This window comes from Sceloporus occidentalis, unplaced genomic scaffold, assembly GCF_023333645.1.
Source record: "Sceloporus occidentalis isolate IW3139 unplaced genomic scaffold, rSceOcc1.0.p SCAF_6, whole genome shotgun sequence".
Taxonomy (NCBI): Eukaryota; Metazoa; Chordata; class Lepidosauria; order Squamata; family Phrynosomatidae; genus Sceloporus; species Sceloporus occidentalis.
This window is the reverse complement of record NW_028316986.1, coordinates 10317706-10335521: the sequence shown is the minus strand read 5'-3', so window position 1 is coordinate 10335521 and position 17816 is coordinate 10317706. Positions and strand designations below refer to the sequence as shown.

Below are 17816 nucleotides of genomic sequence, written 5' to 3'. Positions count from 1 at the left end.
TCAATCACACGGCTGGGCACTTTGTTCTGGCTTCAAAGAGAATGACCCATGACAGACATGGTGAGTGTCTCAATGAGATGCCCATACAGACAGCAAGCATGGAAATAGAGGGCTCTTGATCATCCTAGAAGATCCAGAGTAACAGGCTATTTTTAAAAATGTTGTTAAAAGGGATTATAGCCTGGTTCTGGTGCAGAATGTGCTGGACATCATCTGGACCACTTGCACCAAAACCAGGATTTGCGATGTGCGGCATCCAAACAGGATGGAGCCAGGGTTAAGGAGGCTTTTGGCCCATGCAGACAGAACCCTGGTGAAGATCAGAGAACAGAGGCAATAGCACAGAGACATAAACCACAATTGTTTCTTTCCAGATGGCATAAGAATTGTTTCTTGGTACTAAAATCTAGCCAAGGAGATTGTTTCTAGTTCCTGAGCAACTGAAAAAAAATATGGTCTTCTAAATACTGTCTGTGATTGTATAAGTACAATGGTTCCGGTATAAACACTGGGCTGTAGTCTTTTTCCAAATCTGATGCAGACACAAACCTTGATGTGGACTCTCAACCCTTTGGTCTACAGTAAAAGGATACCAAGAGTGACTTGCATCTTAAGTCCTGACTTGCATTTAAATTCACATGAATAGATTCTTATTTCTTATCCTCTTGGCATTTGGTTGCCTTGGGGCATTTTCCAGTTAAAATCTGGGATACTGGAAGAGTTGTGTCAATCTGTGAAGAAATCTTAAATAACAACATGTTTGAGTCAAAAGCATCCCTCCATAGGAAGAAGGAAAGATGTTATTTTAAAAATATAACTCAGAAGTGAGAACTAATGTCCAGGTTTTGATTGATTAGCTCTGTATACTTGTATGACAAATCTTCTTACTACTCTTACCATGTTTGCTATACTCACCAAACTTAAAGTATGCAAAATGCTGCAGGAAACTGAAATTCTGTGAGTCTATGATTCTAAGTGACAATATTCTTGAAGGGAAAAATAGAACTCTGCATAAGCAAGAGCTCCATCATACTCCTCCATAATTAGAGAAGCTCCATGTTAACAATGGAAATACACATGAAGCTTCCCAAGAGTTAACAACAACTAAGTCAAGCTCCATGTCTGCATCAAAATTCCAGAGGATTTTGGATCCAAGCTCATGTGTTACAAGTTGCACACTCAGACACATGTAAGACACAGCACTTCTGGACAGAGAGCTATATAGTGCAGTATTTTACTTCTACTACTCTCTTTGCAACCCACCTCTATTTTATGTGTTACCTATTGCAAGCCACTGTCCTTTCGGTAATCAAAATTGCCATTTTTCTAGTTTTCAATGGGTCTCTCCTGTTGTCTCTAAAGCAACCCCTCCCCCCCAAAAAAAACCCCAGTAGCAAGTGACTCTACATCACAAAAGACTAAGCTAGTGAAGGACAGGAACAATCACACATTAAGGTAGTTCTGGGAGTTCCTGCAGGGCTGTTTATATAGCTTAAAGGCACACGGATGTTCATGCAAGATAGAACTGAACTATGATGTGGTATTGATGTTAAGCGTTCTCTGCATATGGGGACATAACCAGTGTGAAACCAATCCATGCAAAAGCCCCAGTGGGGGCGTGAGGAAGGGACCCTTACTACTTAAAATATGGACTGTCTCTTTAAAACGGCATCGGTCGAAACAAGGTGACAAAAAATTGCAACTGAATTGGCGGAAATGTGGCAATTTCTTACAAGTGAAAAAGCGAGAAATACACAGTTCTGTTACACTAGGAAGAGCAGGAGACAAGTTTATCACAGAGGTATGTGTTTTTAATAAAGCAAATAGATGCTGCAACATGCAGTATTTGTAAAACTTGACAACATGTACAGACCTCTTAGGAGGAAAATATATATATCTATATCTATATATTTATGCATAGATATATAGATATATAGATATAATTATATAAAATCAGAACCAGAGTCCAAATATTTAAAGACAATGTATACACAATGTTTTGATAAAACCTATCCATTGTACAGAATATATAAAAAGAATAGCGGTTCCTGACTCGGTTTTCTCTTCAACCAGACAAAAACACAATCAAGAGGATCCCTCAAGCGGATGGGCCACGCTGGGCCTTGTCTAGGGGATGAACACATTAGTATGTGCCTCCGTATGCATGCGTACCCTCCCATAAGCAGTCTTTGCTCTTGCTACACCACCACGTGACATAGCAGAGACCAAGTATTTCCAATTCAGTTATCATGTTAGGTTTTATTTTGTCTTAAGGGGGGTAAAGAATGGGGGCATGGCAGGGGGGATTGTGATGGTTGGCACATACACACACATGCGCACACGCACTTGGGGAGAAGTTGCATATCGTTTTGTATCAGAGTTTGTTTTGATTGTAAGCAATGGTGCAAAGCAGGAAGCGGGGTGAAGTGAGATTCCCGTTCACAGACAGATATGAATGACTTAAGATGTCGTAGGCAATCGGTTCACCATTTAGTCTTTTAACTAAATGCATTCTTGGGCAGAGGGGAGAAAGGTGGGGAGGAAGGAGAAACATCCAGATGGAAAATATAAAGGTTCCCTCAGTTGAAAAAAAAAAATCTTTGCTCTCGATATATAAGCCCAAAGACACTTTCTCCCCCCAGGGACAAAGCGTTTTATTGTGATATAAAAAGGGAGCTTTCTGGGTCTTTAGGCTACTAAATAGGTACATCAAAATGCCCCCATGTAAGAAACCCATTGGCCTTTTCTTAAAAGCTGCTTTTCTCCCTGAGGGAAATTACAGAGTGTGTCAAATGAGGACACGCAAAGCTTATGGTGTGTACTTTAAGCAATATTTTTTTATTTTTATTTTTTTCAATTAAGGGGACAAAATGGGTGAATGAACAGGTAATGCAGACAACTGCCCAGTTAAAAAAAAAGACACCCCCTCCGAAAAAAACAAAAACACAAAGACAGTGGTTTTCCCAATAGAACTTAACAAAGACTAGGAAAAAAATACAATAAAGAGCCAGGTTGCGAATGACCTTTGGTCATCTAAATAATAATACAAAAATAAAAAAATTAAAAAAAACCCAAACAAAGATCAAATCTGACGCCTCTGTTCTGAACAGAGCGCATAAGCAATAATAAATAGTGACTTCCATAGTAAAAGATAAAATTTCAAGTTACGACAAACAGCTTTCATTACAGGAATAGAAAAGGCTGAGAATAACAAAATATTTTGCATTGCCATATACAAAAAAGGTTATTGACTCCAGCGGGGTTCTCTCTTTTTTAATATGCTTTGCATATGAAATCCTTTCCCGATCTAAATATATAAAGCACCATTTTTAGTTTTTTTTTCTTTTCTTTTTGGCAATGGAAAAAAAAAACCTGCAAAACTTTTAATTTTTTTTCCCTTTCATTCTATTTTTTTCATTTTTTTTCCTTTTACTGCATATGAAGTTTTTTTTTTAAAGATGCTGGAATGTAAAGGGGTAAAGAGAAGAAGAAAAAAGACCAAAGATCACACTACAGAACAAACCAACATCACCTTGCATTATTACTGCATACAATATGGCAGCAGGAAAACAAAGAAACCCCAAAAGAACTTTTGATATGTACAACCATCTGTGATGCTCGTTCAGTGCGACATTCAAACAGATTTTGTTTTGATTTCTGTCCCAATCCCACCCCGCCACAAAAAAAGCAGCCATTATATGGCCTCTTATCCGTACAATGTCACACTCTTGTCCAAAAAAATTTTTTTTTTGAAACATACAAATATTTTGCACTATATTATCCTGCCAAATTAAAAAAATATACTGTGGCAGCCTGTTTGTGTGTCTGTGTGTGTTTTTCCACTACCAAAAAAAGGTACATTGAGACCTTTTTTTTTCTTTTTTAAAGAGAAACAAGCAACAGTTAAAAATACAAGCTTCATTATAAATACTATAGTGCCTACTCTAGGTGAACATTAAATTCAAATACCATTCTAGAAATTACAGAAAAAAGAGACCATAAATGCATTTTATCTTCGTTTTTGTTTGCTTCTTCTTCCTCCTCTTCCTCTTCTTCTGCTTCGCATAGGAACCAACAGGCGTGTGCATTTCCTATATTTAAGTACTATATACCTTAAAACCTTTCCCCCGATGCATTTATTTTACAACCTGAAAAGTTGTGTGTCTATCCAAGGCATAAGATTTGTAACTACTGGTTTTCAATGAAGAACAGGTCTTGTACACCACCAAGACAATGAAACCTAAAATACATATTTTCCCCCTAAACATAATGAAGTGTTGCTGTTGTTTTTTTTTTTTTAAAAAAAGGGAAAAAATCATAACATTTATATTTTAAAAAGATTTGTACAAAAAACCCACATCCTTGCACTGTAAGAGCGAGAGCAATAATTCGTTATATTTTTAATATAATCGCAGAACCTGTTCCCATTCACAGCGCCGTAATGTTGCGTCCCAGTCATTCTTAGTCAAGTACAAACGGCAAGCTGGCAAGAGTTTCTTTAAGATGCTCATCAGCATGAGATCGCGCTCATTTTTTTTTAAACAAAATTTTTTTTTCTCATTAAATCTTGCAATTTTTCCCTTAAAAGTATAAGAACCTGTAAACTGGGAAAATTGTACAGTGCATTTAAATTGTCCTATCTGAGCAGTCTTAAAAAGTTTCTTTTCTTTTTTTATACTCAACCTGTGTACCTCTGATTAAAAGGAAAAGATACAGACACGACAGGCTGAGTCAAGTGCTATGTGAACATCCAGCGGGGCAGATGCTAGCTTAATCATAAAAACAATGAATCCTTTTTCCATGTCAACACAACTATAGCATGTAGCATATGATCAAATGAAACAAAATGAAGAACTTTTAGGGAGCACAGACATACACCGCTACTCTTTCTAAAATCATCTCTCTCTTCTTTTTCCTTCTTCCAGAATGTCACACTCCAAGGCAAATCTGAATAGCTCATAGTTAATCATCATACCAGTATTAGCTTATAACCTGTTCTTAGTTTTAAATGGCAAACAGTACCACATTGTGCTAATAAATCATTATATATATATTAATTATTATTATTATTATTATTATTTTTGCACTACTGTGTTAAACCTCAGTTCGTCATTATTGCCGGGCTTGTTTTATATGTCTTTCTCTATACAAAGAGATCAATAGATGATACACAAGGTTGTACGTTTCTAATCTGATTGTCAACTTGACAACCAACGGGACCTGGAGTTAATTATCCTAATTCCTTTTCTCTCTCTCTCTCTCTCTCTCTCTTTCTCTCTCTTTTAGCTTTCTATTTTTAATTTTTTTTGTGCCAGAATCACTAAAAGATATTTGAAAAATCTTCATCACATTGAATCCCCTCCTCCTAGTGTATTTAATTATCTTCAAGGCCTTCTGCACATTTCACATTCTTTTTTTAATTGTCAAAATAATAATCATAATTTTGAAACTGGGGTGGTGGAGGGACAGGGTACTTACTCATAGGGGAAAAGGGAGAGTTGCGATTGTGTTCAGTTTTCTCAATTGGAACAGAATCAATGCGAGCGATGTGACTTATTTTGTATTTTTACAGACTGAAGAAAAAGAGGGCAGGGGGAAAAGTTTGAAATGATGATTAACTAGGACTTCTTGGGTTTGCTTGGTTAATTTCCTTTTTGTTTTTAGGTAGCCACTGTTGTGAGAAGTACAATACAGAATTACTGGCTAGGTCCTAAAGGACTCCTTTCCATTGCCCAGGGCGGAAGTTGAACTACAAGTTTAGAACAAGTAGAGTTGCCACCAACATGGCTTAAATAGATTCAAGGCACTCAAAATTCTGCTTTAAACCAAATGATAGTACAAATTTAAGTCTCATTTATGTCCTCATAGTTCAATAAAAGGCCTATTTTTTCCTCCCCTCCCCCCGAAGCCACAAAAAGAACTGATATGTCAAATCTTTTTTAAAGACAGAGATCATGGTAACACAATGGATTTTTTTTCCCTTTCCTTTTCAGTGTTATCTATCTGTCCATAGAGAGCTAATTCAAAGGACATCTTCCTCTATATGTTTCAAAACCAAATCTGGGCATGATATGTGTCCAGGGAATGTATGCAGCATGGCTGATACTATTTAAAAAATAATGTTTTGGTTGTTTTCTTTTCTCTCTCATCCCCCCTCTCTGGAAAACTGTTGGAAACAGCCATGATGGACTCTCTGTTTGTGTGTGCGCGCAGGTGTGCATGCATGCATGAGTGTGAGTATGTTTTTGTGTGTTCGCTCAGCAACGAATTGGGGGACAATTTTTCTTTTTTAAAAAAAAGAACCCAGCCATAACCATACCACACATGCTGCCTAATTTTTTTAAAAAATTAATAAACATACACAACATGTAAATTATTGCACAAGAGAAAGGCTCAAAGTTTGCGTAGTATTGCCCCATTACAGATCATGCATTCAAATGGTGAAAACAGAAAAAAGAAAGGGGAAAAAATTAAAAAACAAAATAAAGATTAAAAAAAGGAAAATGAAAACAGGTGTGCTGGTGACAAGCACTTTCTTAACATCATCCTTAGCTTCCAATATTTTACTCACAAGGGACTAGAAAACCTCTATATGGGGGGGGGGGAGTGGAGCAGGTTGGGGAAAATTAGGAGAAGGGGACATGTTAATATACCGCTATTCAGTTTTTATGTCATTATTCAAGACTCGGTCACTGTGCCATTTTTTCATGTGTTTTTCCAGGGTACTGTACACGCTAAAAGGCATCTTACAAATTTCACATTTGTAAACGTCCTTCCCCACCTGACCATGCGTTTTCATGTGCCTGGTGAGTTTGCTACTCTGGGCGCAGGCGTAGTTACACAGCTCACATTTATAAGGCCTTTCCCCAGTGTGGCTCCTCCTGTGGACAGTGAGGTTACTACAGTTCTTGAAGACTTTCCCACAGTACTCACAAGTGTCGCTGCGTCTGCCCTCTTTTGAGCTAGGCCTTCCAGGGCCTGGACCACTAATATGCGGGGTGCTTCCTCCACTTCCTGTACCGCTACGGCCTGATATCCCTCCATCCATCTCCCCAGGAGGCGTCGAGAAGCGTAAACTTCCGTTTTCGGAGGAGTGTTCTGAGGAGGAAGCAAAAGGCGATTGTCGGGAGTCTCCGAAGCTGAGGAATGGATCTTTCAGCTGCCGAGAGGCAGCATACCCAGCAAGCCACTGGGAGTAAACATTTTCAGTGTTAGGCATAGCTGCCGCTGGGAGGTCAAACTCCTTCTCAAGTTTGATGCGTTTGGAGAAAGGGCTTAAGGAGCTGGGGCTACCCAGGAGCAGCTTTTTGGACAAACCTCCGGAGGCAGACTCACCAGGGGAGCAGCCCCGGCCGTTCATGGCACCGTCGTCAATGCGATCAGATTCACCGGCTACTGAGTCTTCATCGCAAGTGTCTCTATGCACTTCAGGTTCGGACAAATGCCCTCGTTTATGCTTCTCGCTGAGTACCTGATGGAAGGCCTCGCTGAAGTGCTGCATGGAACTCAGGACCATTCCCTGCATGACATCTGGCATTGCGCGATTCTCCTCGATGGACCGGGAATTGTTCTCATGGTGACGAGCTGCTTCTAGGTTAATGCCAAATCCATAGTCCGGCCTTTCGTTTTCAGTCAAATCTTCTTCCTCTTCTTCTTCTTCCTCTTCTTCCTCCTCCTCCTCTTCTTCCTCTTCTTCATCCCCATTTTCCGGAATCATATTGGAGTCATTCTCACTTTTGAACTTGGCCACGACAGATTTGAGGGCGCTGCTCGCACTGCCGACAAGGTCGCTGGTTCCTGGCTCTGGGGAGCTGGCTGTGGAGAGACCGTCATCCGACTTGACGGTCATTGGGGAGGACTTGTGCATATGGGTTTTCATGTGGCGCTTTAGCTTGCTCGCTTGAGTACATGCGTGGTCACAAAGGCTGCACTTGTATGGTTTTTCTCCAGTGTGGCTCCGACGGTGGACAACTAAGTTGCTCTGAAACTTGAAGGTTTTCCCACAAAATTCACAGGACTTGGATTTGATGGGAGGCTGGGAAGGGGGAGGAGCAGACTGAAGAGGAGGAAGAGGCGGAGTTGCCAGAAATGGTGGCTTGCTGCCTGGCTGGAATGGTTGCAGTAACCTTTGCATAGGACTGGGACGGTTCGGTGACAATGGCGGACTAGAAGTGTTTCCAGCTAACTCCCGAAGCCGCCTGGAAAAATCCATAGCTGGGGGCTCTATGGCCATGGGGTTGAGTCGCAGCACCCTGTCAAAGGCACTGGGGTGATGGGTTGCAAGGGCCATTTCTTCAGCACCCAGGCGCTCTATGCGATGGGGGTCCAAGTGATGTCTTGGAGGGGGACTAAACAAAGGCGGTGTGGGAGGGAAGCGCCCTTCTCCAAGACCTGAAGCTTCTCTCGCAACTGACCCGGGTATTCTGAGCAGATTAAAAGGGTTATTGTCTGCAATATGAATCCCATGGAGTGGCGGCTGGGAAGGGCATTCTGCACCTAGTCCTGATGGGATACCAACCCGTGGTGTCAGGGGACTTCCGTGTTCACTTTCTAAGTAGATTCTTAATCCATGAGTGTTCTGTGCGTGTTGCAAAAGAAACCAGGCGCTGTTGAATGGCTGTTTACATGTCGTACACGTGTAGCTGCTGGGTTCATCTTTACCTGCAAAGACAACACAATGGTAGCATCATTGTTTCAACTGTCAAATTAGCTTCCTTACAAGCATTAGAAATTAAGATGGGCCCTACAGCATGTGACAGTAAAGTCATCTAGTACCACACGCTGCTTCCTACAGTGGGAAGTCTCTAATGACGAGTGCAACCTTTCCTGCTGTTGATCCCTGGAACCTGGGATTCAAGGCCATGATGGCTCAACTTGGTTGGCCTTAGCCAGCATGACAATAAAATATGGTAGTTATATTCCAAAATGTGATTCAGAGCTATTGTCAGGAATATCAGTATGCAAAGGGATCTTGTAGTATTTTTGAGACTAACAGAGCGAAAGAAGTTGTAGCATAAGATTTCATAGACTTGGTCAGCTTCCTCAAATGCATGGAGTCAAGATGTATGGAGGAAGTACACCAAGTCTACGAAAGCTTATGCTATGACTTATTTTGCTCAGTCTCAAAGGTGCTACAAGATTGCTTTGCACCCAAAAAGTGATGTTTCCAAGCTCTGTGGAGGTGGGTTCATACAGCCATGTATACACTGATGTATAGGCCACTCCTCCATGAATTTACCCTATCTTCTTCTAATGTGTGAGCTGTGGGCTTCTTCTAAACCTGTGGCTAACACAACATCCTGTGGCAATGAACAGTGCAAATTAATTATGCATTTTGTGAAGAAGAGCTTTCTTTCCCGAAACCCTGAAGCTCTGTGAATCCCGTTCACTGAGTGACACATAATATCCACAGTTGCTAGGTCAGGGCTATTCCAGGCACTTAAATTTCAAAGCCAAAACATGAGATGTGAGGAGGACCCCAAGCAGGAATAAGACACAGGCCTACCTATTACAAGGATAATGTTACAAGGAATGTCATTATTAGGCATAACACCTAAAGCATTAATCACAGTTTCACAGAACTATGCCATTCAAATTTAAAAACAAAAAACATACATATACACACTTTCAAGGCAACTTTCTCACCTTGAAGTTCCTCCCCCAGCTCACCTTGTGGACTGTAGAAGAGAAGCCAGGCCTTGAGATCTGGGAACCCTATGTACATCTCCCACTCTCTGAATTCTAGTCTTACAAGTAGGATTACATCTCAATTCTCCTATTGTTCTTATCACTCCTCACACATCCCCCCCTCAAAAGCTTATTTCAATGTGATCCTTGATACAGAAGACTCATTTCCCATGCATGTACAATATGGGCCAAAGGTTACAGAGGAATCTGTAATCGGGGGAAGCACAGCTTAATACCAATAAAGGCCCAAGAGTGATCCTTGCTATCTCTACAGAAAGAATCTATTATATATACTCATGTATAAGTCTAGAAATTTCAGTCAAAACATTGACCCAAAAAACCTGAGTTGGCTTACCCACAGGTCAATGTAAGTACCGTACTTTAACTCTTATCAAAAAGGAACCATCTTCTGGTGAAAAGCAAGAGGATAATCTGCCCTAGAACCAATGACCGCCCCTCAACTCTCTCATCATCCTGCATTTCAGGCAAACATAAACAATTATGCCTGCTGGAATTTTAAAAGTTTTTTTGACATTGTTTTCCTTCGCTTCATCCTCCAGATCCTTTGTTACGTGCCCCTAAATTTTACCTTAACTTATCAAGGTATATTAAAATCCACAATTTTGGTCCTTAAACCTGCCCTCGATTTATACACAAGGATGACTTATATACAGTACTTAGATGACAATAACACCATTTTATAGGAGACCATAGAGGGCTGATGCCTATCAGAGGAAACAATTCTAATCTAGAGAGAACAATAATCTGCTTTGATACACAGCAGTATTATACGACATGAATACACTTTTGTCCTGTAATTGTTAACTTCCACATTTTGCTGTTTCTCTGATCCAACCCTCTCCAGAACAATCTGGAAATTAAAATGACAGCAGAGGTGAGTAGGAATAAATGTTTTGGTTTAAATCCGACAGTTAGCCCTCCACTAGAGTAGACCTACTTTACATCACTGGAGCATACATAAATGTTGACTTGTCAGGTTCCCACTCACTGAATGCTAGGCATAACCATTGGACTTGGTCTTTGACAGGTAATTGTGAAGTTAATTATTTAATCATTTGAAAAAGCAGAACGCGCCTTAGATTTGCTTGAAAAATACATCACGTGCCATACACACACTCACATCTCTTTACGTATACTGTAGTAGTCTTCAAATAACAAGCAAGGCTTACAATGGTATTTGACTGCATGAGGTACTTCTAGGCTGACCTGTAATTTACTTTACGGCGGTGTTTATAATCTCACTCAATATAACCCACTTGTGGGCAAATCTTTTCACAAGATTAGACAGTAGATGCCAAAATTAGGTTTCCAAACATATGCCTAATGTACGTGCGGGTGGAGAGGAGGGAGGGAAATATGAAGTGGATGGGTTTTGAAAGAAAACGCTGAAGTCACTATCAACTGATCTTCATTGTTCTTGTTTTCCTCCTCACTTCAAAGAAGAAGAAGAAAAGCTTTATAAAGGGATTTTTCATTATACAATGTGTTGAATAAATGACTTTGGAAAATGACAGGCAGGCAGTCTAACAGTTACGTCTATTGCACTAAGGGTTTTTATTCCCTTTCTAGCTTCAGGTTTCTCTACTATTATATATTTAGTCTGACAATCTGAATTGTACGAATTAAAGAAGAAGTAGAGAAGAGGAGGAGGAAGAGGAGGAGGAAGAAGGGGGAAAGATTTAGCCATTTCTGGCAGATGTTTTAACATTTTGGTTGATTTAAAAAGCCTTTGAAATATTTCATATTTCATCCTTATTCCAATGCCAAGCATTTTTATAACTATGCTGCGAGGTTCAGCATAGGGTGTTGGCATCCTGAGACAAATGGCTAAATCTTCTACAACGAGGAAAAAATCAATTGGACTTGCAAATGCAACAATATTTGCTTGTTGGCTTAGGACACATGAGGGGGGAGGTGACATGTGCTGGGGAGGAACAAGTCAGGGGTGCGAAGACATTGCAAAATGGCATATTGTTTTATTTTTTTCTTTGCAAACTAGAAGCTTTTTGTTAAAAAAAAAAAGCTACATACAGTAAGTGATACCAACAGCCTCCGATCTGCTAACAATGCAGGGCTCCCTTGCTTTGCTAGTTTATGTATTAGGTCAGTAGAAATAGCACTGTTATCTTATAATGAGGATACAACGTACAGTTTTTGTAATTGCATTTTAGCATTCCCATCAACTAGATATTCTGGATCAGAAGGGCAGCTGGTATAATCATAATGTCAATGAGAAAGGCTGTTACGGCAGAGAGTAAGGATTACATGAGGAAAGGAGGGAGAGAGCAGCTTTTGAAACTGGTAATTATTACCAGTCCACTAATAGCAAATGATGCATTACAGTTTCACCATATAATCTGTATTTCATTCAGCTCCTTGCCGAGGCAGTAGATTATATTACTGTGTTCGCAGTGCCAAAATTCCTAACCTACAGTCATCAGTAAAAGGGTTGCGGCCCATAATTTGGCAAATGACATTCTTCGTAACGTCTTCAGCTGTTGTAAAGGCTACAATCGATTCCCTACAAAGCATGCATGAATAAGAAATAAATATGTCTGAAAAGGTAACACTGATTTACAGCATATGTAATATTTACATCATTTGGTGAGATGAGAACCAAGCTTTCTATTTTGGCTATTCCTGTTCTGACAAATCAGGGATGAGAGGGCTAAGAAGGTAGCAAGAGAGAACAAGAAAGAAAGAAAGAAAGAAAGAAAGATCAAGTAAGACAGTGAAAATCCTTAAGTGATTTACCTCCTGCTTCAAAGAACCACAACTTCTAATTTTTTTATTAGTACTCGATTAATTATAAAAGCTATTGACTGATCATTTTACCTCCTGCAGACGTCTTAATAGACGAGGCAAGACTTCTTAAAACTCACAAGGAGGGCAAGTTTAGCAAAAACTTAGTGGCCTCTGTTAAGTTTGAGGTGAATCAGCAACATTTTTCTTTGAAATTTGGCTGACATGCAAATTCTACCTGTCACAGTCACCTTTTTCCAGCTGTTTTATCCAAAGGGAGTGTGCAAAATATCTGTGCAGCCTGGGAGATCTTCACCTCCTACCAAGCTGCATCAGCATAATGCAGTGTACTCTAGTGAGGCACGTTCCCAGCATATCTGACTACAACTCCAATCATCATGACCAAAAGCTGTGCTGGCTGGGGATAATGGGGATTTGTAGTCTAACACATCTAGAGGCTGTCAATTTGGTACAACACAATGGAAGCTGCATTTCCACCATGCCCAGACATGTACACATCCCTTTATTTACAGAAACATGGTGGGGAGAGAATTTGTGGTTCTCCATTGTGTCGTTGGACTGTAATTCTTATCAGCCCTATTAGCACTGCTAATGGTGGGGAATGATTGGAGTTGCAGTTCACCAAAAGCTGTCGACATATTATGTGTCCCTGCTTTATCTTATATCCTGGAACAGGGTCTGTTGATGTCTCCTAAATCTCCCAATGAAATTCAGAAGTTTGGAGTGGTTCAGACCTGGCAAACTGTGTGATAATTGGGCACCATTTTGCTACTCAAGGACACCATCTTGGCTGCTGCACCAGCCTGCCTCCACACTATATTAGATGATGCCCCTGAACAGCCAATCTATATAAAGAACTAAACTCAAGACTTTGTTCCCTGCTCTGAATAATGTTTCCCTTGTCCATTTGAAACATAACAGCATATCAGTACTGTGAATAAACTCAGAGTATGGAGGAAAAAAATCTCTAAATTACAACGTAAAGGATAATGACAAACTGGAACATGTTCAAAGAACAGTGACCATGATGGTAAAAAGTCAAGCCCTGTGAGGAATGACTTAGAGAGCTGGGTATGTTTTGTTTGGAGAAGACAAGATGGAATGGTGATATGATAGCCATATTTCAATATCCAAAAAATACATCATATGGAAGCTGGAGGAAGCTTGCTCTGTGTTGTTGTTGTTGTGTGCCTTCAAGTCATTCCCAACTTATGGTGATCCTAAGGCAAACCCTATCATGGGGTTTTGTTCAGAGGAGGTTTTCCATTGCATTTTCCTGAGGCTGAGAGAGGGTGACCTGCCCAAGGTCACCCAATGAGTTTCATGGCCAAACAGGAATTGAACCCTGGTCTCCGGAGTCATAGTTCAACACTCAAACCTCTATGCTACAGCTTGCTTTCTGCTACTTCTGATATCAGAACACAAACCAATGGATTCAAACTGAAGGACATGAAGAACAGCTGTTTGAGAGCAGACTAGACAAAAAGGTGGTAGCCTCCTTCTGTGGAGGTCTTTAAGCAGAGGTTAGATGGGCATCTCTCAGGAGTGCTTCAGTTGTATATTTCTGCATGGCAGGGGGTTAGACTACGTGGTCCTTGTAGTCACTTCCAGCTCTCTGATTCCAGCTTACAAACTTTCCCAAACCCTGAACTAACAAGCACTATGTACACCCTCACTCCCTAACCATGATGCCTGCTCCAGATGACCCACTGAGATTTTGGTCTCACTTTGACTGACAGCCAGGTAATTCTAGAAACCTAATCCCTGTGAAGGCCTGACAATATAATTAAAACCCAAGAAGAAGAACCTAAAAGAAACTGCACAGGGCCTAAAATCTTCACCACCACCACCACCGAAATGATGCAGGATTGGAATCTGTGCATGTGTACTCCTATGCCAAAATTCTTTTATGTGAAGCCAACAGCCACACACACTATTAACTGTCACACGATTAACAATTTGTAAGCTGCTCTGAGAGCATTTCTAAAGAGCAGGGTATAAATACAGCTGGCCTTCCATGTTTGCGGTTTTGACTTTTACGGATTTAATTATTTGCGGATTTGATTACTATGTTCTCTCTAGGAATCTTTAGATCCTCCAACGCAACTCTGCCAGAAGTTGAACATAGGGTTGTGCTGGGCAACCTAGAAATTCCTAGAGAAATCATTTCTCTGGGCATTTGTAGGTGCTCCAGCATGATTCTATGATCAACCTCTGACAGATGCTGACCACAGCGTTGCACTGGAGGACCTGGAGGTTCCTAGAGAGATGTTCTCTTAGATAAAAAGAGTAGTATTCTTTTATATGCAGTCTGTCAACATTCACGGGGGTCCTTCACCCCTAACCCCAGTGAATGTGGGGGGACCACTGTACAATCAATCAATAAATGGGATGAACTGCTGCTGCAAGCCCAAGGGGAGCACACACATTATGGGGCGTCATATGTGTCCCCTTCCCCACCTCCACATTCCTCCTTTCTTTTTCCTCACTGCCTTTATCTACTCACAACCATCTGGGCTTCAAAGTTGCAGGCCCACACAAAGGCTGTTCTGAGACAGGATTTGGGGGAAGCGCATAGGTGGTAAGCAACCACCCATGTTCCCTCTCCTGCTGCTTCTGAGTCAGCCACAAGCTCAAAAGCAACAACAGAGCTGAACAACTAAAAGGGTTCTTGCTCAGCCTGTGTTGGCAACAGGTAGGGCTCTCTATACATTGCATAAGAGTTCAGGAAAAGCTTCAACAGTTTGGTAGCATCACAGAATCCAGTAGCCTGAGAACACCAGTTTTCATTTTAAAATAAAAGCAAGCTTCTAGCCCTCAAGGCAGGGAATAATCTCAGGGTTTCCAATGTTCAGGCTTTCTTTTGCTTTTAAATAAAGTTTATTTCCACTCTCTTTCACAGATATAACACACACATGGGCAACATCTCTCTGCCTCCAAGTTTATACATTTCACAAGTGTTCAAGCACTTTATGCTGAATATAGGACAGTTCCAAGAATGAAAAGCAAGTATGATTCCACAGGATGGTTCCTATGGATCTGGCCATGCACTAATGCACTCAGATCATGACTGCAAGGTCATGTGCAACATTTCAAGCTCACCTGTATTATATCAGTGTCAGAGCTTGGAACATTTTTTTTAAAAGTAACTTGCATTACTTATTATTTTTGAAACAGACTCATTTTAGACCTGTTTTTAAAGAGGCATTTGGACTGTTTCTAATTCATAGTCTTAAACCTGGAAGGGGCTACAAGGCCATCCCAAACAACCTCACAATTAGGACCCTCCTAACTTTTGTTGAAAGACCCTCCAAACCAGAATATTCAACTGTTGAACAGTTTTTACAGTACAAGAAAAGTTCTTCCAGATATTCAGGTGGAATGTCTTGTCTTGCAATTGTTCTAGTCTCTGGAGCAGCAGAACACAAGTTCTCTGTTTCTTCTACATGACATCTCTTCAGATATTTAAAGTTATTTAAATTGGTTTTAGTTATTTATTTAATGTAAAGTCAAAGGCTTTCATGGCCGGCATCCATAGTTTTTTGTGGGGTTTTCGGTCTATGTGGCCATGTTCCAGAAAAGTTTCTTCCTGACGTTTCGCCAGCATCTGTGGCTGACATCTTCAGAGAATGCTTTGCCTGGAAAAAGTTGGGTGTATATATACTGTGTGAGCCTGGGAATGCAGGAGTGATATGCATGTGTATTGTCCTGTGCTGATGGCCAGCCTCAGGACATCCTCAGCACAGGACAATACACATGCATATCACTCCTGCCTTCCCAGGCTCACACAGTATATATACACCCAACTTTTTCCAGGCAAAGCATTCTCTGAAGATGCCAGCTACAGATGCTGGCGAAACGTCAGGAAGAAACTTTTCTGGAACATGGCCACATAGCCTGAAATTCCCACAAAAAAGTATTTATTTAATGTTTTTCTTTTAAAAAATATTGATTGTATATTGTCTCAAGGACCCTGGTGAGTCAAAAGGCAATAAATATAGCAAACTAAAGATCTTTCTGGAACACTGCTGCTTTTATTAGAAAATGTGTTACTAATAAGATGAAAATAGGGATAGGTCCCTATACATACACTAAAAGGGCAGTTCAACATGTTTCAGACAAGTTTTCATTCAAAACACCATGCACATGGGAAATGAAACCACCAGGTAAGGTAAGCCTTGTCTGAATAACCAGTAAAATTTTGAATCTTCTAAAGACCACCTTAAGGCTTCTTCCAAAATGTTCAATAAAGGATCCTGGAAGCAGCTACTGTTTACCTTGCCTTTTATAGGCAGGTAACCACAGCTACAATAGGATTGGTTGGAAAAGAATCTCATTCTTCCCAGTTTAGGCTTTATTGGACTGCTTAATATGGACACACTGCATCCAACATTGGTGCTTCTCTAGCCCTCCATCACCATTCTCCCAATGCTGATAAGGGCTTGTCTACATGGTGATTTATCCTGAATTCCCCCTGGGTTTACTGGAAACATTGTAAACAGGGTTTAATTGATGCAAGGCCAAAACCCCAAATCAGGTCTGGACTATCTTCATGCTGCCTGCACCCAATTCGAGGCTTCCTCCTCCAACCCACATTTAAATAACTCACCTTTTCCTCAACTCACCTTTTAACCTCAACACCACCTAAAGTTTTCCTGATGCAAAAGCATGAAGTCTTCTTGAGAAATTCAGGCGCGGTTCATATTGCCTGCAAAAGGCGGGCTGGAGCCACCACTCACTGCTGCGCAGTGTTGCCTCAGTAACCAAATGTTGCGCTGCCACTCTGCAGCAAAAAAGGAGGGCACGGAAGCAGCTCCAGTTTGCTGCGCTGCTATGCTGCCACAAGCGCTGTAGGACTGCGTGGTTACATCGCAACTGCAGTGTCACAGATGCATGCAACATGTGGGTGGGGCCACGCAATCATGGCGCCCCCCCCCCCCCCACACACACTTACTAGGGTTAGGGACTGTCCAGTTGCCACGGGGTCCCTAGCCCTAAAATCGGCACCAGGATGGCACAAAAGGGCAGTCTGTACCGTGCCTCGGTGTCCTCTGCCTAACCAAGGGGACTGTGCCCTCACAAAGGATGGAGACTTAATGAATTGCAAAGGAAGCCTGCAAGAGATAGCCCTTCATACCATCTGAACTAAGAACAAAAACAGCAAAATGCAGGCCTGTGACTAACACCTTCCATTTTTTTCCTCCTGTATGGTTTTTAACAACTTGATTGATGAAGAAGCCAGTGGAGCTTTGAAAGCTTGCAACGCATATATTGTGCATTTTGGCCCAATAAAGGCATCACTGTTTGGTGGATTTTAGATGTTATTGGCTATTTGTTATATGGCC

At 40.9% G+C, this 17816-nt stretch overlaps 1 protein-coding gene across 6 annotated transcripts in view; it reads right to left on the bottom strand.

Annotated features, from left to right (window-relative positions):
- Window positions 1-17816, bottom strand: part of BCL11A (BCL11 transcription factor A) — a 235537-nt gene that overhangs the window by 15473 nt on the left and 202248 nt on the right. For 3 of the 6 annotated variants that reach the window (XM_089528855.1, XM_089528860.1, XM_089528859.1), the window contains one exon: window positions 1878-8661. In XM_089528855.1, coding sequence (XP_089384981.1) covers window positions 6656-8661 — 2006 coding nt within the window. In that variant the 3' untranslated portion in view covers window positions 1878-6655. Of the gene's footprint in view, window positions 1-1877; window positions 8662-17816 lie in introns of those variants that run through there. The other 3 variants (XM_089528858.1, XM_089528857.1, XM_089528856.1) reach the window with 2 other exon arrangements.